Below are 21,935 nucleotides of genomic sequence, written 5' to 3' on the forward strand. Positions count from 1 at the left end.
CAATTCCGGACACAGTACCATCCCCTTTAAAATACTATTCTTTGATCTTAACCTATAATAATTCAGGCTAGCTAATGATTATACTGTGGGACTACTCCCTCTGAGTGCATTAGAATAGAACCTTGTTAGTTTACTAAGTGATACTCTGATATTTAAAAATATTTGATTACTTCAGAGGATGGCTAGTTTATTTTTGGCAATAAATTTTTCCCAGTTAACAAGTTTATAGTTAAGTATCATACAAAATTTTTTCTTATATATTAGTGACATCTAATTAGAAGGCATTATTAGAAAGCATTCCTTTCTATTTTCTAGAGTTGCAAAGGTGTGTTTTGTTTTGTTTGCTTTTTGTTTCTGTTTTTGTTTTTTGGTGACAAGGTCTCGCCCTGTTGCCCAGGCTAGAGTGCAGTGGTGCGATCATGGCTCACTTCAGCCTTGACTCGACCCTCAGTCTCAAGGGATCCTCCCACCTCAGCGTCCTAAGTAGCTGGGACTACATACAAATGCAAGCCACCATGCCTGGCTAATTTTTGTATTTTTATTATAGTAGAGATAGGATGTTGCCCAGGCTGGTCTCAAACTCCTGGACTCGAGCTGTCTGCCTGCTCAGCCTTCAGAGCCACAGCACCTGGCCCAAAGATTTTTATAGAATTCAAATTTTTATCCATTATAAAAAATTTTCCCTTTGTTCTCATGCCCATAAAAAGTTGAAGAATATATGGAATAGGAGAAAGAAAGAAAAAAATCACTTATAGTCTTATCCAGGACAAGTATATCGACCGACAATATTTTGATATATTTCTTTTAAATAAATTATATGTATTTCAAGGCTGTTATTTGTTTTTGTTTCTGTGGATTAAAATACTTGGCTTTTCTGTATTTTCATGCTAATGTAAGAAAGCAAACCAGAACCACATTGATTTTTAGGGAAGCTAAAATATTTGTTAATCCAAAAAGTACCACAGTTCTTTTTGATTTTTTTTTTTTTTTTTTTTTTTTTTTTTAAATAGGGTCTCTCTCTGTCACCTAGGCTGGAGTGCGGTGGTGCGATCTCAGCTCACTGCAGCCTCAACCTTCCAGGCTTAAGTGATCCTCCTACCTCAGCCTCCCAAGTAGCTGAGACCACAGGCATATGCCACCATGCCCATGTAGATTTTAGCATGTTGCCCAGGCTGATATCAAACTCCTAAGCTCAAGTGATCCACCTGCCTTTGCCTCCCAAAGTACTAGGATTATAGGTGTGAGCCATTGTGCTGGCCTTTTTATTTTTATTTATTTATTTATTTATTTGATACAGAGTCTCACTCAGTTGCCCAGGCTGGAGTGCAGTGGTGCAATCTTGATTCACTGCAACCTCTGCCTCCCAGGTTCAAGAGATTGTCCTGCCTCAGCCTTCTGAGTAGCTGGGATTACAGGCACCTGCCACCATGCCCGGCTAATTTATATTTTTACTAGAGACAGGGTTTCACCATATTGGACAGGCTGGTCTCAAACTCCTGACCCCAGGTGATCCTCCCACCTTGACCTCCCAAAGTGCTGGGATTACAGGTGTGTTTTTGTTTTTATTTTTAAATTGACACAGGGTCTTGCTCTGTCACCCAGGCTGGAGTGCAGTGGTGCAACCACTGGTCACTGCAGCCTCAGCCTCCCAGGGTCAAGCGATCCTCCCACCTCCGCTTCCTGAGTAGCTGAGTGCAAGCCACCAAGTCTGGCTAATTTTTTCTTTTTTTTTTGTAGAGATGGAATCTTACCGTGTTACCCAAGATGTGGGCCAAGTTTCTTCAAGGCATTGATATCTGTCTGAAATTTATCTCCTTCCCAACACTTACCAAAACATGGATTCATTGGCCGCCATTACCTCTTCCTATGCCTGCCAGATGTGGCAAATAAAAATATTGAAGATTGAAATATTACATATGCTGTGCTTATGCTAAAAATATATTCATTGTTTATCTAAAATTCAAATTGAATTGCGTATACTGTTTTTTTTTAACCTGGCAACCTTACCTTTTATCCTACCATAGCATAGGGCTATGATCTATATTATATTAGACTTTAATGCATTTAATTTTTTTTTTTTTTTTTTTGAGGCAGGGTCTCACTCTGTCACCCAGGCTGGAGTGTAGTGGTGCCTTCTTGGCTCACTGCAACCTCCGCCTCCCAGGTTCAAACAATTCTCCCACCTTGGCTTCCCAAGTAGCTGAGACTACAGGCATGCACCACCACGCCCGCCTAATTTTTGTATTCTTTGGTATTTTGATTATATACACAAATTTAAATGTTAACATTTATTTAAGAAATTGAGTAAGTTGAGTATTTAAGAATGAATTTTCACTTTTAATACTTGAGAAGTCAAGTCAATTTTTGCAGTTGCTGATTTGTCTGTGATGACCAGGGCTTGATGAGGCCATGCCTCCTGGGAAAACAATAAACAATTATTTCAGTTTAACTTTAGGAACAAGGTTGCCACCTCCTCTCTCCAAAGAAAACAATAGAACCTTTAGAGACCTAATTGCCCTGACTAGGCTAAAAATACCTTTTCCTGAAAGATGATGTGGCTAATCTTTTTTTTTCTGTGTTTATTCCAAATAATTATTTACAGAGCTGTTGTTTGAGTTCTGTTTGTTCTCTGTAGTAAGGTGTGTGCCACCCCTATATTAATTTCTCCGAACACTCAGTAAAATAATTGTAATCAGAGGATTTTGTTAGCATTCTGGAAAACATATTTGTAAACTCCCTTATTTCTCTTGACCTATCTAAACCTGTGGTATACCTTAAGTGAGGGAAATAGCTAGTCTGTAGGATTTTTTTTTCTTCTTTTTTATACACTGAGTCTCACTTTGTTGCCCAGGCTGGAGTGCAGTGGCATGATCTTGGCTCACTGCATCCTCTGCCTCCTGGGTTCAAGTGATTCTCGTGCCTGAGCCTCCTAAGTAGCTGGGATTACAGGATTGCACCACTACACCCAGCTAATTTTTATATTTTTTGTAGAGATGGGGTTTTGCCACGTTGGCTAGGCTGGTCTCGAACTCCTGACCTCAAGCAATCTGCCTGCCTTAAGCCTTCCAAAGTGCTGGGATTACAGGTGTGAGCCACCATGCCTGCCCTAGTCTGTAGGATTTTAACACCCTCTTTAGTATGAATAAATTGTTCACTCTACTTTTTTAATATAAAAATTATATTTGACTGTAAATTTTACAGTAGTCAAGGAAAATTTAAGCTTTGCTGTTAGATTCTCTTACGAGAAGGTATGTAGGGTATTGACCAGGTTTAAAATTAAATTACTTAGCTTAAAGTGTTTGTATTTTTGGTAAAATTTCTTTTTTTTTTTTTTTTTTTTTTTTGAGACGGAGTCTCACTCTGTCGCCCAGGCTGGAGTGCAGTGGCGCCATCTCGGCTCACTGCAAGCTTCGCCTCCTGGGTTCACACCATTCTCCTGCCTCAGCCTCCCGAGTAGCTGGGACTACAGGCACCTGCCACCATGCCTGGCTAATTTTTTATATTTCAAGTAGAGATGGGGTTTCACTGTGTTAGCCAGGATGGTCTCAATCTCCTGACCTCGTGATCCGCCCGCCTCGGCCTCCCAAAGTGCTAGGATTACAGGTGTGAGCCACCGCGCCCAGCCTAAAATTTCTATATTTAAGAGATATTTATGGTGGTTCCCAAATTTAGGTTGTATCAGTTTCTTAAAATGAATATGCTCAGAGATTGGGATTCACTGCGTCTGGAACAAATGAAAGCTGTATTTTTTTTATGTGATTCTAACAGTTACATGAACAGAGTCCCTTATTCATAATATATTGAAAAACATTACCAAAACATTAGTGATTGCAGTTCAGTAGTATTGAGTGTTTATACTTGAAATTTTACCAGTGACCGTGGGTGATGTGGTCTTTGCTTAGACCTCACAATCCAGTGGGAAGTGAGGATCAGTAAACACAGTTTTATTGCAATATATTAACTGCTATACTATGTCAGAAAGGATCACCTTCAAATACTGTGTGATCTCACTTAAATGTGGAATCTGAAAAAGTTGAACTCAAAGTAAACAGAATGGTAGTTACCAGAGCCAGCTGAGGGCAGATAAAGGGGTGTATTCGGCTGGGAAAGGGGAGACATTGGTCACTGGATACAAAGTTTCAGTTAGCAGGAATAAGTTCTGGTGTTCTATTGCAGGAGTTCTCCTCTGCTCCCTGTTCCTGATTAGGAACCAGGCCGCACAGCAGGAGGTGAGCAGCGGGTTGGGTGAGCATTACCACCTGAACTTCGCCTCCTGTCAGATCAGTGGTAGCATTAGATTCTCATAGGAGCTTGAATGCGAAGAATCCTATTGTGAACTGCACGTGCGAGGGATCTAGGTTGTGTGATCCTGATGAGAGAGAATCTAATGCCTGATGATCTGAGATGGAACAGTTTCATCCCAAAACCACCCCCACCCCCATTCTATTGCATAGCACCGTGACTATAGTTAGTAATAATGTATTGTATATTTCAAAATATTTATGAATTTTTAAATATTCTCTTCACAAAGAAATAATAAATATTTGAGGTGATAGATATGCTAATTAGCCAGATTTGATCATTCCACAATGTATACATGTATCAAAACATCACATTGGCCGAGCATGGGGGCTTATTCCTATAATCCCAGTACTTTGGGAGGATGAGGTGGGTGGATCACTTGAGCCCAGGATTTGGAGACCGGTCTGGGCAACATAGCAAAACCCCATCTCTACAAAAAATACAAAAAATTACCCAGGCATGGTGGTGTGTGCCTGTAGTCCCAGCTACTTGAGAGGCTGAGGTGGGAGGACCACTTGGCTTGAGCCCAGAGGCTGAGGTTCCAGTGAGCCCTGATCATGCCACTGCACTCCAGCCTGGGCGACAGAGTGAGACCCTGTCTCAAACAAACCAAAAAACTCTATCACATTGTACCTCATAAATACATGCAATTATTATTTGCCAGTTAATGAAAAAACAAAACTTATGAAAAGGAAAGTCACCTTAAATCAATTAGGTGAATCAGGGCTGACCTCTTAGAAGATGTATACCTAAACTGAGCCATCAATGCTGATCAGGAATTTGGCAGGTAAAGAGAGGTGGAGAAAGGAAAAAACAAAAAGAAATGGCACATGTGAAGAATGGCCTATTCAAGGAAAAGAAATTGATTGTGGGTGGTGTAGGGGGACAGATAGGACAACTAGGAAAGACTAGAGAGGCAGCCATCTGCAGAGCATACAGTGCCATCCAGGCCATGTAAAAAGTAGAGCTTTACTACTAAGAACACTTGGGAAGCTATTGAAGAAATATAGGTAGGGGAGTAACGTGATGAATTTGCATTTTAGAAAGATTATTTAGGTTGTAGAATGAAGAGTGGATTGGAGGGATTAAGAATTTGAGTAGAGAAATTAGTGAAAAAATGTTGTAACCCAAAGGAAGGGTGATGATGGCCAGGATTAGGTTAATGGTTACAGGAATTGAGAGAAGTGGACAGAGTTGAGAGACATTTAGAAGGTGGGTTAAACATGATTTGTAGCAGATTAAGGGAAATAAAGCATTTGATTTTTGTTAGATGTATATATTATTGGGTACTTATTTCCCTTTCCTCACCTGTAATACCTATTGTCTGTGAATAGAATGAATATTAACTGCACTAAAATGCTTCAGCCATTCCACCCAAATTACAGTTCATTCATAGCTAATTTAGAGTAATGTATTTTATTCCAGATCTAAAACTATCCGGGAAATCATTTTACCTTTGCTGTGTTATACCTTTGCTGTGTTTTATTTTTCTATATTTAATACCACAAAATTGATTCTAGGATATATTTTTGAAATAACTATTGTTTTCAGTGCATAAAAGTAAAAAGACAATGCAACCCTTACTGACATGCATATGTTCAAATAGTATAGTATAGATTAATTTTATGGAATAAAAAGTAACTTTCTTCACTGTGCATTCCTCCCTAATACTACAAAATACCACTAGCAATAGAGTCATCTCAAGTATCCAAAACAAAAACTTATGCATATTCTGTATTCTTTCTTTTGAATTTGCAGAAAAGGGATTTTACCTGACCCATTCTCTACCTACTTTAAAAAAAATCTGGTGCCCTTAAAAACACAAAGATTGATTGTGTTTTTATCTCCTGCACCACTGTATAATGATATATGGATGTATCTTTATTTAACCAGTCTTGAATGATGGCCTTTAGATTACATTTTAATTATTATAAACAAAACTGCAGCAAATATTCATATATTGATAGTATATCCATAGGTTTGTAGAAATAAACAAAGACCACTCAGATGAGAACAGAGACTATTTATGCACAGGTTGCTATAGTAAAAGAACTTGAGTTTGGCAGAGACTCAGAGGCAGGCAGAGGAGTGGGAAAGCTTTGCAGTGAAAAAAAGGGAAGGTTTCAGAGATGCCTGATGGGAAATTATTGACAGCAGGGAGCTGGAGGTAGGCTAACTAGAAGCAAGGCATCTTATATGATTGGTGTTGGGTTAGTATACTTGGCTTTCTTTGTTGGTCCTGAATCTTTCAGGTTGAGATTACGATTGATAAAATTGTGAGGTCTAAGGATGTGTGTGTGTGTGTGTGTGTTTGTGTGTGTGTGTGTGTGTGTGTGTGTATGATTTCTAATAAATATTGCAAAATTGCCCTCCAAAAAGTTCATATCAATGTAGTTTCTCACCAAAACTATACTAGAATGCCTTTTTCTCTCTACCCCTTCCAGCACAGGGTATTATCAAATTTTAAAATATGTGCCAACCTGATAGGTAAAAATAAATGCACACATAAACATTTATGTATGTTGATTCATTCCTTTAGATTTCTAAAATTATTTACTGGAATAATCATAAGTTTTTGAAAAAGTTGTCATATATAATTGTCTTAATGGCAGAAGTGACTAAAAATTAAATACAACCCATCCTTCAACAATAGGTTTGAACTGTGCAGGGCCACTTATACGTGGATATTTTTTAATACATATATTGAAACTTTTTTTGAGATTTGTGACAATTTGAAAAAACTTGCAGACGAATCACAGCCTAGAAATAGTGAAAAAATTAAAAAGTTAAGTATGTCATTAATGCATGATATGTATGTATCATTTACTACCATAAAATACACATAAATCTATTATAAAAAGTTAAAATTTCAAAACTTACATACATAGACATTTAGACAACCATACGTGGTGCCATTTGCAGTTGAAAGAAGTGCACACAAATGTAAAGATACAGTATTAAATCATAACTGCATAAAATTAACTGTATTATACTACTGTAATAATTTTGTAGCCACCTCCTGTTGCTATTGTGGTGAGGTTAAGTGTTGTGAGCATATGCTCAGAAATGCCATGTGACTCTAATCATCTCCACTTGAGCAGTTCCTCTGTCTAGTAAATTGCATATTGCAGTAAAAAGGGATCTCTCCCAGTTCTCATGTATTTTTAAAATTGTGTTTACTGGAATACTGCAAACCTTGAATAACACTGTGGGACCCATACAAAATGCCACTTGTGATCCTGGAAGTACTTCTAAGAACAGAGAAAAGTCATGATATTATAAGAAAAAGTTGAATGCAGCTGGGTACATAGGCTGAGGCAAGAGGATTGCTTAAGCCCAGGAGTTCTAGGTACTAGTGTGCTGTGATTGTGCCTGCAAATGCCTTATATATATATATAAAAAAAAGGCTGAATAGCTTGATATGTACTGTAGATGGAGGTCTACAGCTGTGATTGCCTGCCATTTGGAGATAAATCAATCCAGTGTAAGTACCATTGTGAAAAAACAAATTCATGAAACTGTCGCTGCAGCTATGTCAGCAGGTGCTAAACCTTGTACTTTTTGTGAATCACCTTTTTATCTCAGATTAAAAATGCAGCTTGTATGTGGGTGCAGGATTGCTATAAGAAAGGCATACCAATAGACTCTAACCTGATTCAAGAAAAGGCAAAGTTATGTGACAAAGCAATAAGAAAGTGAAGGATCTAGTACAGGAGAATTTTAATGCTAGCAAAGGATGGTTTGAAAATTTTAATCTTTTTATTTTTAATTAATTAATTTATTTATTTTTGAGATGGAGTCTCGCTCTGTTGCCCAGGCGGGAGTGCAGTGGTGCGATCTTGGCTCACTGCAGGCTCCGCCTCCCAGGTTCATGCCATTCTCCTGCCTTAGCCTCCCAAGTAGCTGGGACTACAGGCCCCCGCCACCACGCTCGGCTAATTTTTTTGTATTTTTAGTAGAGACGGGGTTTCACCATGTTAGTCAGGATGGTCTCAATCTCCTGACCTCGTGATCCGCCCTCCTCGGCCTCCCAAAGTGCTGGGTTTACAGGCGTGAGCCACCGTGCCCGGCCGATTTGACAATTTTAGAAAGGTTTGGCATAAAAAAAGTCAAGGTAACAGAAGTTATTTTTCCTGACCTAGAAATAGCAGATGAGTTCCCAGATGCCATTAAGAAAAATCACTGAGGAGAAAGGATACCTGCCTGAACAGATTTTTGGTGTTTTGTTTTTGAGACAGGATCTCACTCTGTTGCCCAGGCTGTATCCTTGCCCTCCTGGGCTCAAGTGATCCTCCCACCTCAGCCTCCTGAGTAGCTGGGACTACAGGCATGCACCACCGTGCCCAGCTAAGTTTTAATTTTTTGTAGAGATGAAGTCTCACTATGTTGCCCAGGCTGGTCTCGAACCCCTGACCTCAAGGAGTCCTCCCACCTTGGCCTCCCAAAATGTTGGGATTATAGGTGTGAGCTGCCTTGTCTGGCCCTGAACAAGTTTTTAATGCAGACCAAAGTGCCCAATTCTGGAGAAAAAAAAAATGCCACAAGTTCATTTATTAGTAAGGAAGAGAAGTCACCACCAGGATTTAAGACAGGAAGGCTAACTACTGTTTTGTGCAAATGCAGACTAGTTTGTGATACACTTTATTTATAAAGCTGCTAACCCCCAAACCTCGAAGGGAAAAAGAAACACCAGCTGCCAGTCTTTTGGTTGTACAACAAGAAGACCTGGACAATGAGAACCCTTTTTCTGGATTGGTTCCATCACTGCTTTGTTCTGAAGTCAGGAACTACTTTGCCAGTAGGGGGCTGCCTTTTTTTTTGACATGGAGTCTTACTTTATCGCCCAGGCTGCAGTGCAGTGGTGCGATCTCGGCTTACTGCAACCTCCGCCTCCTGGGTTCAAGTGATTCTCCTGCCTCAGCCTCCCAAGTAGCTGAGATTACAGGCACACACCACCATGTCTGGCTAATTTTTGTGTTTTTAATAGAGATGGGGTTTCCCCATGTTGGCTAGGCTGGTCTTGAACTCCTGACCTCAAGTGATCCCCCCACCTTGGCCTCCCAAAGTGCTAGGATGACAGGAGGACTATAGGCGTGAGCCACTGTGCCCAGCCTAGGGACTGCCTTTTAATATTGGATGATGCCCGTGGCCACCCAGAACCCCCTGAGTTCAACACTGAAAGCATCAAAGTGATCTACTTACCCCCAAACACAATATCTCTAATTTAGCCTATCAGGAGGTCATAAGGACCTTTAAGCCTCATTACTCATGGTACTCTGTGGAAGAGAACCTGGATAGAACATCATGAAAGTCTGGGAGTATTACACCACTGAAGATGCCATCGTTCATATAGAAAAAGTTGTGAAAGCTATCAAACCCAAAACAGTAAATTCCTGTTGGAGAAAACTCTGTCCCGATACTGTACATCAGTTCACAGGATTGACAACAGAACCCATCAAGGAAATTATGAAATAGATTGTGATATGGCATAAAAGGCAGCAGTGGTGGTGAAGGGTTTCAAGATACAGATCGTGGAGAAATCCAAGAGCTAATAATCACCACACGAGAGGAATTAACAGAAAACAACTTCATGGAGATGAGCGCTTCTGAAGCAGTGCCAGATGATGAGGAAGAAGATGTAGAAGAAACAGTGCCCGAAAACAAATTCACATGCAACAGTCTGACAGAAGGCTTCTGATTATTCAAGAATGCTTTTGACTTCTTCTATAATATGGCCCCTTCTATGATACCAGCACTGAAACTAAAGCAAACAGTGGTAGGATTGGTACTATACAGATAAACATTTTTACAGAAATGAAAAAGCAAAGAAGTCAGAAATTATGAGGTATACCTGTGAAGTTACATACAGTATGCCTGTGTCTGCTGCCTCCCCTTGTACCTCCTTCACTCTTCTGTGTCTGCCACCCCTGAGACAGCAAGACTAACCTCTCGCCCTCCTCCTCAGCCTACTCAATGTGAAGATGATGAGTTATGAAGACATTTATGGTGATCCACTTCCTTTTTTTTTTTTTTTTTTAATGGAGTCCCGCTCTGTCACCCAGGCTGGAGTGCAGTGACACAATCTCGGCTTACTGCGAGCTCCGTCTCCCGGGTTCACGCCATTCTTCTGCCTCAGCCTCCCGAGTAGCTGGGACTACAGGCACCCGCCACCACGCCTGGCTAATGTTTTTTGTATTTTTAGTAGAGATGGGGTTTCTCCATGTTGGTCAGGCTGGTCTCGAACACCTGACCTCAGGTGATCCGCCCACCTCAGCCTCCCAAAGTGCTGGGATTACAGGCGTGAGCCACTGCGCCTGGCCAATCCACTTCCTCTTAATAAATAGTAAATATTGGGAGGCCGAGGCGGGCGGATCACGAGGTCAGGAGATCGAGACCACGGTGAAACCCCGTCTCTACTAAAAATACAAAAAAAAAAAAAATTAGCCGGGCGTGGTGGTGGGCGCCTGTAGTCCCAGCTACTCGGAGAGGCCGAGGCAGGAGAATGGCGTGAACCCGGGAGGCGGAGCTTGCAGTGAGCCGAGATTGCACCACTGCACTCCAGCCTGGGCCTGGGCGACAGAGCGAGACTCCGTCTCAAAAAAAAAAAAAAAAAAAAAATAGTAAATATATTTTCTGTTCTTTGTGATTTATTTAATAACATTTTCTTTTTTTTTAATCAGAAGAGAGCTGGAGTAATTAACATTTTCTTTAGCTTACTTTAGGAATACAGTATATAACATATATAACATACAAAATAAGTGTTAACTGAATTTATGTTGTTGGTAAGGCTTCTGGTCATAAGTAGGCTATTAGTAGTTAAGTTGTTCAGGAGTCAAAAGTGACATGTGGGCCGGGCATGGTGACTCACACTTGTAATCCCAGCACTTTGTCAGACTGAGGTGGGAGGATTGCTTGAGCCCAGGAGTTCAAGACAACTTGGACCATGTAGCAAGACCTCATGTCTACTAAAAATTTATGCAGACATATTGGCATGTGCTTGTGACTGTAATTTCAGCTACTTGGGAGGCTGAGGTGGGAGGATTGCTTGAGCCCAGGAGATGAAGGCTACAGTGAGGCGTAATCACACCACTGCACTCCAGCCTGCGTAACAGAGCAAGATTCTGTCTCACTGAATGAATGAATGAATGTTATATGTGAATTTTCTCCTCTCTGGGGGGTTGGTGCCCCAGCCACCATGTTGTTTGAGAGTCAACCAAACAATAAAGAACAATTTTATGTGTATGGGATTTTTGACTAATTAATACAATATATAATAACCATTTAAAAATCACAATGAACTGAAAATTCAGTCTATAAAATTTAAGTATACTAGATTTTCTTTGGTTTGTTTTTGTTTTTTTAAAGACTACGAACAGTTTTAGGTTCACAGCAAAATTGAGAGGAAGATACAGAGATTTTCCATATTCCCTCTTCGTGTCATAGCCATTCCTATAGTATACCAAGTTTTGGTGAAATAATAACTTGATTCTTAGTTTTCTTCTAATATAGTATTGAAACTGTTTTTCAGATTCTTAGTCTTTCTCACATATTTTAAATGTTCATTATTAATACTTGGTTTGTAAATAAAAACTGAATCTTTTATATGTGGCTTTAAAATATGTATTGTGAATTACTTTGTAAATCTGGTAAGCAAACTACATTTCTTTATGAGGTTTTGAGTTGTATTTTTTAAAAAATATAATTGTATGTTTGTCTTCTGTACATGAGATTTAGTGTTTTATCTGGGTTTTTTGATCTTTCATGGTATTTTCCTCCCTAGTTTCATCTGCTTGATAAAAGCCAAGCATCCAACATCCAAGTTAGTTTTTGTTGAATATATTTTGTATTCTTTCTATATTCTTTTTTATTATTGTTAGCTACTGAAAATGACACCTTTAAAAAATGTGTTTAGGTCTGCATGAATTTGATTCCTTGAAGGATCCTGAAGTAAATGAATTTCGAAGAAAAATGCGCAAATTCAGCGAGGAAAAAATCCTGTCACTTGTGGGATTGTCTTGGATGGACTGGCTAAAACAAACATATCCACCAGAGCATGAACCATCCATCCCTGAAAACTTGGAAGATAAACTTTATGGGGGAAAGCTCATTGTAGCTGTTCATTTTGAAAACTGCCAGGTAGGATTATATTTTCTTAAGAAATATTTTGTAATAAATTTCTCATTTTTACCTGAATACAACTCCATTTTTAGAAGTGTCTGTCGCTTGCCTAGCAAACACTATTAGAAAGAACAATTTTAGATTTCAGATAGAAATGTATTTAGGATTATGTATAATAGTCTAAAGTGATATTCTTTGCACGTATCTTTTTTGATGCAGTGGAATGGTGATTTAGAATGGGATTGGCAAACTGGACTGTTTAGTTGGTTTTTACAGTTTTAAAGGGATGTTAAAAAAAAGAAAGAAACCTCAAAGATTTGTAAAGGGATGTTTAAAAGAAGAAGAAGAAAAAAGAATATGCAACAGAGACCACTGTGTTGTATGTTGTTTGCTAAACCTGGTCCTTTACAGAGAAAGTTTGCCAACTGCTGGTCTAGATAGTGTTCCTTATTGGAAATATTTTTTTCTCATGTGATTTTCCCCCCATCGGTAGAAATGAAAGCCTAATCAAAATGGTCTCTTTGTTTCCATATTAAATTTGCATTCTGTGACTATGTGAATTAATTAGTGATATGGAAGTAGGCATTATAATAGAGTTGATATACAGCCCATCCATTTCTGAATGTTCATAGCAATTATACAGACTAGATGATTGTCGTATCAAGTATAGTCGTTCTAGCATCTAGGGTCTGGCATTAGATTAAGGTAGAAACTCAAGGATTTTTTTTTTTTTTTTTTTTTTAGACGGAGTCTTGCTCTGTTGCCCAGGCTGGAGTGCAATGGCACTCTCTTGACTCCCTGCAACCTCAGCCCCCCAGGCTCAAGCAATTCTCTTGCTGAAGCCTCCTGAGTAGCTGGGATTACAGGTGCCTGACACCACACCTGGCTAATTTTTGTATTTTTAGTAGAGGTGGGGTTTCACCATGTTGGCCAGGCTAGTCTCAAACTTCTGACCTCAGATGATCCACCCACCTCGGCCTCCCAAAGTGCTGGGATTACAAGCATGAGCTACTGCGCACGGCCAGATGTTTTGTTTTGTTCTTGAATTAACTGTGATAACCATAGCAATGACAACAACCAATTATGCAGGGTAAGTGCTCAATGACTTAACAGTCGTTATTCTGTGTTGAGCCCTTATTCTGCATAATTCCTGGTATGGTTTATTTTTCATGTATTCTCCAGTTCCCACACCAACCTTACAAAGTGTTGTCTTTCCCCCATCTTACAATGAAGAGACTGAAAGGAAGACAAGTTTAGTGTTTTGTGCCAGTCCTCATAGCTGGTCAGTGGTAGGGCCAGGATTTCATCCAGGTGTCTCTGGTTTTACCCAGCTTTGCCTCCTTTTAGACAACATGTTAATAAGTATTTGTTAGGACAGATGTGAAAAAAAGATTCTACCTTCAGGCATTTTCTCTAAACAAGTAAGTTTATCTAGGGAAAAACACCATTCGTCATTCTGTCCTGAGATACATTGAGTCTAAAGTTCAATTTAAGTCAAGATTTGAATATCATTAAAATGTCAAGGTCAAATTTACAATACTGTTTAAGGAATTCTCCGTGGTCAAGAGAGGTAGAATAGGGGAATTTACTGTTGAAAGGTGATGAGAATTCAACTTGAGAACACTGGCTTCACCAGGTGAGGTGGCACACAGCCACTTTGGGAGGCTGAACAGGGAGGATCTCTGGAACCCAGGAGTTCAAGACCAGGTTGGGCAACATGGTGAAACCCCATCTGTACAAAAATTACCTGGGCATGGTGGTGCACATCTGTAGTCCCAGCTACCCAGGAGGATGAGGTGGGAGGATTGCTTGATCCCAGAAGGCGAGGTTTCCAGTGAGCCCAGATTGCGCCACTGCACTTCAGCTTGGGCGACAGAGGGATACCCTGTCTCAAAAAAAAAAAAAAAAAAAGGTACAATATTTCATGAAGTCATTGAAAGTGATATTGAACAACTGCTTGAAATATGGGAAAACTATTAGGATATAAGATCATTGGTGTCTTACTGGGAGGTGAGGTCGAGGAGGAAAGAGGAGGCATGTGACTTCTCAAAATGATTCCTAGCATCCTAGCCTGTGTTCTTTGATGTATGTGGCACTGTCTTAGTCTGTTTGGGCTGCTGTAACAGAATACCATAGACTGGGTGGCTTATAAACAACAGAAACTTATTTCTCACAATTCTAGGGTTTTTTGTTTGTTTGTTTTGTTCTGATTTGTTTTGAGACGGAGTTTCACTTTGTCGTCCAGGCTGCAGTGCAGTAGCATGAGCTAGGCTCACTGCAACTGCCTCTTTTCGGGTTCAAGGGATTCCCCGACTCAGCTTCCTGAGTAGCAGGGACTATAGACAGGCGCCACGACGCCCTGCTAAGTTTTTGTATTTTTAGTAGAGGCGGGGTTTCACTGTGTTCACCAGGCTGGTCTTGAACTCCTGAGCTCAAGTGATCCACCCGCTTTGGCCTCCCAAGGTGCTGGAATTACAGGTGTGAGCCACTACACCTGGCCTGTTTCTCACAATTCTGGAAGCTGGGAAGTCCAAGATCAAGGCACCAGTTCATTCCGTGTCTTATGAGGATTGCTTCCTGGTGCATACATAACTGTCTTCTTGCTATGTCCTTATGTAGCAGAAGAGGAGAGGAAGCTCTCTGGGGTCTCTTTTATTTTATTTTATTTTATTTTTTGAGATGGAGTCTCGCTCTGACACCAGGCTGGAGTGCAGTGGCACGATCTCAGCTCACTGCAACCTCCAACTCCCCAGTTCAGGGATTCTCCTGCCTCAGCCTCCCGAGTAGCTGGGACTACAGGCAGGGGCCACCATGCCCGGCGAATTTTTTATATTTTTAGTAGAGGCAGGGTTTCACCATGTTTGCCAGGCTGGTCTTGAGCTCCTGAGCTTAAGTGATCCGCCCGCCTTGGTCTCCCAAGGTGCTGGGATTATAGGTGTGATCCACCGCACCTGGCCTGTTTCTCAGAATTCTGAAAGCTGGGAAGTCCAAGATCAAGGCACCAGTTCATTATGAGGGATTGCTTCCTGGTCCATACGTACCTGTCTTCTTGCTATGTCCTTACATGGCAGAAGAGGAGATGAAGCTCTCTGGGGTCTTTTTTATTTATTTTATTTTATTTATTTTTTTGAGTCGGAGTCTCGCTCCGTCGCCAGGCTGGAGTGCAGTGACGCAATCTCAGCTCACTACAACCTCCGACTCCCTGGTTCAAGTGATTCTCCTGCCTCAGCCTCCCAAGTAGCTGGGACTACAGGCATGCACCACCATGCCCAGCTAATTTTTGTATTTTTAGTAGAGACAGGGTTTCACCATGTTGGCCAGGCTGGTCATGATCTCCTGACCTCGTGATCTGCCTGCCTCAGCCTCCCAAAGTGCTGGGATTACAGGTGTAAGCCACCGTGCACGGCCTCTGGGGTCTCTTTTATAAGGACACTAATCCCATTCATGAGGGCCTTGCCCTCATGACCTAATCACATCCCAAAGTTTTCACTTCCAAATATCATCACATTAGAGATTAGGTTTCTACATATGAATTGGCCAGGGGAGACACAAACATTCAGTCTGTGGCAGGCACCAACTCATAGAAAACACAGAAGAACAAGTAAAATACTGGAAAAAATAGATGTGAAATACTTAGTAAGTTTAGTTTTTAAAAGTTTGAATCTAAGACATCTTAAATTTGGGGGTGATTTATTTAAATTAAATTAGTGGAAAATATTATGGAATTGATGTCAGGTCAGTATAGAGAATAGCAGTAAGTTAGTTGTTCAGAGTAGCAGTTGGTTGCTTTGGGAGATAGCTTCTTATATCTTTAATATATAATCATATAATGGAAAATTACCTTGCTAGATTATGAGAGGATTCAGGTGTTAACTGTATCACTCAGTCTTATGATGAACAGATTTAGTAATACTATATCGATTCCAAACTATGTCTTCATTTTTAATTGATTAGAATTTCTATATGTTTCTTTTTACATGTTTCTAAAATTGGACATAATTGCTAATTTATGGTTTAATTAGTATAAAGTATGGCTGTCTTCTTACCAGTGAGAAATGTGGAAGTTTTTAAAAATATATATACAAAATATATTATAGCTGCAGTATGTGGCCGGGTGTGGTGGCTCATGCCTGTAATCCCAGCACTTTGGGAGGCTGAGGCGGGCGGATCACGAGGTCAGGAGTTTGAGACCAGCCTGGCCAACATGGTGAAACCCTGTCTCTACTAAAGATACAAAAAATTAGCCGGGCGTGGTGGTGCACGCCTGTAATCCTAGCTCCTCAGGAGGCTGAGACAGGAGAATTGCTTGAACCCGGGAGATGGAGGTTGCAGTGAGCCAAGATCACGCCATTGTGCTCCAGCCTGGGGGACAGTGCGAGACTCCGTCTCAAAAAAAAAAAAGATAAGATGTTCATTGGAAAATGCCTAATGGTAACCTTTAGTTAAATATTAATCTTACCTGTGGAAGCTGTGCACTATGAATACAGTAAGATGACTTTTCAAATTATCAGAAATCTTTATCTTTCAGTGAACTTGTCTACATTCTAAATATGCGTCCATATAAAATGTGTTAAGGATGTACCTATATAAATATTATGTACATTTGTACATATTATTACATAATGATTGTAATAGTGATTTTTCAGCATAAATATAACATTTACTGCTTCTTCCCTCATCTCCCTCGTGCTTTAGGATGTGTTTAGCTTTCAAGTGTCTCCTAATATGAATCCTATCAAAGTAAATGAATTGGCAATCCAAAAACGTTTGACTATTCATGGGAAGGAAGATGAAGTTAGCCCCTGTGATTATGTGTTGCAAGTCAGCGGGAGAGTAGAATATGTTTTTGGTGATCATCCGCTAATTCAGTTCCAGGTATGTATATTAACTATCAATTTACCAGAAAAGTCTATGAGTATATATATATATATATATATATATATATATATATATATATTATTTCTGACTTTAAAAATATGTTCCCACAGTGGAACATTTGGAATATACAGAAAATTATACAGTATTAAATAGTAAATATTCATAATAGTACTTACCTCTGAGATAATCATTGTTACCCTTTTGGCATGTTTTTGTCGCTTTTCTTTGCAGTTATGTATTTTAGCATAATGATTGTACACACAAATATGCGTATGTATATGTTTGTATTCTGCTTTGCTTTTTTTTTGAGACAGAGTGTTGCTCTGTCGCCTAGGCTGGAGTGCAGTGGCATGCAGTCTTGGCTCACTGCAACCTTCATCTCCCAGGTTCAAGCAATTCTTGTGCCTCAGCCACCCGAGTAGCTGGGATTACAGGTGTGTGCCACCATGCCCAGCTTCTTTTTGTATTTTTAGTAGAGACAGCGTTTCACCATCTTGGCCAAGCTGGTCTCAAATTCCTGGCCTCAAGTGATCCGCCCACCTTACTTGGCCTTTCCAAGTGCTGAGATTATAGGCATGAGCCACCATGTCCGGCTCATTCAGCTGTTTTGATTGTTTTAGTTAGCCTTATAATTATTGTCTTATATCATGAATTTTTTTAAGACTGTTATAGCTGCTTTCTATTTCATCATATAGTATAAATGTGAAATACTCTGGGGGAGGTAAAGTATTTAAAAATCGATTAAATGGCCATCCATTGAATTGTATAAAAACTTATTTGTGATTATCCATTAGCTAAGTAAAGGAAAACTTTTCAATTCCAATCTGAAATGTTTATGCGTGGAATTTCTCTTGCCCCTTTTTTGTTACTTCCATGTATGGCAAGAATTTTGCAAGCATTAGGTTTGACCATTCTCAAAAGCCTTTCTTAATCATTCAGGTATTTATTTATTTTCATTTAATTAAGAATTCTTTGAGAATATGCTTCTGAACGGCACTGAATTGCCTCAGATTATTTTTGGAGTAAAGTGGAGTTTAAATATGCTATGTGTGGTGCGGCACCCCTCTCGCTATAAGGTATACTGTTTAAGGACTAGGTCCTTGGCTTTGCCTTCAAGTAACTTGAAGACGTTTTTGTTGAAATATCTTGGAGACTAAAAAATAGTCATTATGTAAGGAATATTATTATAAGTGCCCAGTTAGAGGTTAGTAGTTACCGAATTTTAGGAAAGTCTTGTTATTTTGTGATATTATTGTTGTTGTTGTTTAAACAAGAGGGATATAGGCTTGCCAATTATAAAGTAATATGTGTTTGAGAATATGGAGCTGCAATTTATTAGCAGATAACATGATGTTACACCTCTTCTCAGGTTTCTGGTGTGGCCCTTAATTTTTGTGGTTTAGTACATATAAGATCCAGGAGCAGTTATAACTTATGTGCACAGCTTTGGGAGTTGTGGTATTCTGATAGTAAGCTGTTGAACTCTAGTCCATAAGAAGAAACAAGATGAAAAGTGCTTGGTGGGCAACATAGAAGTACTGACTTTTCTTCATGTTCTGCCATCATTCAAGTAGATTACTGTTTCTTTAATTTAACGTTTCTTTTTACCTTAAGAGATGTAAAAGAGAATGTATATTTTACCGCATTATCCTCTATTATTATAAAGAAAAACAGAAGCATGTATGTGTTTTTGTGCAGGGTTAGACAGGAGAGACCCTGTACAAAAGAGAGAAAGAGAGAGAGAGAGAATACACAGTGTAGGCAAAGGAATGTGAGAGAAATGGATCTTTCATAGTGAAGAGTTTTTGGATGAATATATTTATTATAATATCATATATAACTTCTGAGAGACATTCTGGAAGTTTTTTTCTCTGACAAAAATGTATTTTTAATGGTTCTGAATTGAATTATGATACATTGAATCACACTCTGGATCTGTATAGGAAATTCATTCTTCTGAGGAATACATTGGATTCCTATTCACTTTGTTAGGAATCTTTGGTAATATGAATTATCACCCCTTTTCTTATATGCCTCTGGAGAGTCATTCTGGTTTTGTGGAAATAGAATATCAAACTGGGATGATCGGTAGGTTTTTGATGGGAAGACAGCTGGTAATATTTGCCTAGAGCTCTGTGATGGAAAGGGGCCATCTCAGGGATCCATAGAAAGTGTGAATCTGCCACATGCGAACCACATATTCAGCTTTTCTCGCCAAGCTGAAAGTATGGCTGAAGTATGACTTTAGTATTAGACAAGTGGGTTTAAATCTCAGTTTTACAGATACTAGGTGTGTAACTTAACCCTTCTGAGTTTCATTTCTTTAATATGTTAAATGAGTGTAATGAGATTAGCTGTAACATACAATAATTGTCTAACTCAGTTATTTAGGTACTTAGGTGTTCAGTTAATGATAGCTATTTTTTATATTGTAATTTAAAATTCTCATATTCTTAGGCTGGGCTTGGTGGCTCACACCTGTAATCCCAGCACTTTGGGAGGCCAGGGTAGGCAGATCACTTCAGCTTAGGAGTTCAAGACCAGCCCGGGTAACATGGCAAAACCCCATCTCTACAAAAAATATAAAAATTATCTGGGCATGGTGGTGCCTGCCTGTAGTCCCAGGTACTCCGGAGGCTGAGGTGGGAGGATCGCTTTAGCCCAGGAGTTTGAGGCTGCAGTGAGCTGTGATCGTGTCACTGCACTCCAGCCTGGGTAACATAGACCCTGTTTCAAAAAAAAAAATTTTTTTTTAATATTCTTGATATTCAGCTGTGGTTTAAGACATACTTTCATAGTGCATTTGATGTAGTGTTGTTCAGCTTCATTTTATTCTATTGATTTAGGTGTTGGCTTGAAAATCAATACCTTCCCCTTTCTTGCCTCTGTAGTATATCCGGAACTGTGTGATGAACAGGACCCTGCCCCATTTTATACTTGTGGAATGCTGCAAGATCAAGAAAATGTATGAACAGGAAATGATTGCCATAGAGGCTGCCATAAATCGAAATTCATCTAACCTTCCCCTTCCATTACCACCAAAGAAAACACGAATTATTTCTGTAAGTTTTATTTCTGAACCTTTAGTAACCTCAAAAGGCATGTGATTGTGTTAGTTTACATAAGTTTCACACATATTTCCTTTGCTCACTTCTCCTTCTGTGAAAACAATGCATATTTGCCAAAAATCAATCACCATTTATTTAAAAATTATCTTTCTAGATAATATTATTTTTACTCAAGCTACAATTAAATGTAAATATGCCATTTATATTTTTGGTGTATTTTTCTGCCGAAGAAAAATGCCATCAAATTAGAGATTTTGATTTAAATATAGGGCTTCAGTGAGTAACTGGAGACATTCTAGTAGAAAAGTTAGATGTGCAGAAATAATTGAATTAACCAGTATATTTCATTTCTATCAGCTTAACTATGGTAGTGTTTTTGGTATAATTTGCCTGCCTTCTTAATACTGAATTCTTTTAGTACTAAACATATATGAAGGGCACTATTGTTTTTCAGAATGTAATATATTTGTATAAAGCAAATTTTAAGTTTGTCTTTATTTAAACAGTTAATACTTTTTAGTCAGTTACTCAGTCGTCACAAATTGTATATTGAACTACTCCTTGATGACGTTATTTCTGTATTAATATAAATGGTCAACTCTTAATTTATACAAAGCTTTTATTACTATTTGTTAATGCTTTTTAATTTAGTGATATCTCTTAGCATTAGTGGAATGCTGCCTATGTTTTGCCATGAAAGCCAAATGCTAGGGGTTATAATGCTTAATTAATTAATTAATTAATTATTTTTTGAGACAGTCTTTCTCTGTCGCCCAGGCTGGAGTGCAGTGGTGTAATCTTGGCTCACTGCAAGCTCCGCCTCCCGGGTTCACGCCATTCTCCTGCCTCAGCCTCCCGAGTAGCTGGGACTACAGGCGCCCGCCACAACGCCCAGCTAATTTTTTGTATTTTTAGCAGAGACGGGGTTTCACCGTGTTAGCCAGGATGGTCTCGATCTCCTGACCTCGTGATCCGCCCGCCTCGGCCTCCCAAAGTGCTGGAATTACAGGCGTGGGCCACCATGCCCGGCCAATGCTTAATTTAGTATATGTGACTTCCAGTTGTTACTTTAGAGCGCTATTTTCATATTTTTGCCAATAGACATTAGAACTGATGACAATTGCGTTGCTAGCATAAAATATTCATTTCTTTCATTAAAATAATTTGTATTTATTTTATTCTTTTACAGCATGTTTGGGAAAATAACAACCCTTTCCAAATTGTCTTGGTTAAAGGAAATAAACTTAACACAGAGGAAACTGTAAAAGTGAGTACCCACTAAGATTTGAATTTGCCATCTGCTCCAATGTTTGAATAACTCACTGATATGCTCAATAATGTCACCATGGAGATTGAATTTTACCCATATTGATCAATTACATGATATAGAATATGGTAATTTATTATAAGACTACTGAGAATTTTTGTTTTAAAATTTTAAAATTTTGTTTTAAAACTCAAAGACTTTTGAATCATTAGAGATCTACTGGAAAGATTGACATTATTTTTCCAGTTTATATTACATATTTCTTCTGTATATTATATAGAAGAAATATATAATATAGATGG

General features: G+C 39.1%; 1 protein-coding gene across 3 annotated transcripts in view; it reads left to right on the forward strand.

Moving 5' to 3' along the window:
- The window catches only part of PIK3CB (phosphatidylinositol-4,5-bisphosphate 3-kinase catalytic subunit beta), a 187,817-nt gene that overhangs the window by 82,327 nt on the left and 83,555 nt on the right, over positions 1-21,935 (forward strand). For all 3 annotated transcript variants that reach the window (XM_055295261.2, XM_063610702.1, XM_055295262.2), the window contains exons 4-7: positions 12,215-12,438; positions 17,116-17,295; positions 20,190-20,360; positions 21,556-21,633. In XM_055295261.2, the coding sequence (XP_055151236.1) occupies positions 12,215-12,438; positions 17,116-17,295; positions 20,190-20,360; positions 21,556-21,633 (653 nt within the window). The remainder of the gene's footprint in view (positions 1-12,214; positions 12,439-17,115; positions 17,296-20,189; positions 20,361-21,555; positions 21,634-21,935) is intronic.

The sequence above is a fragment of the Symphalangus syndactylus genome, chromosome 10 (assembly GCF_028878055.3).
Source record: "Symphalangus syndactylus isolate Jambi chromosome 10, NHGRI_mSymSyn1-v2.1_pri, whole genome shotgun sequence".
Lineage (NCBI taxonomy): Eukaryota > Metazoa > Chordata > Mammalia > Primates > Hylobatidae > Symphalangus > Symphalangus syndactylus.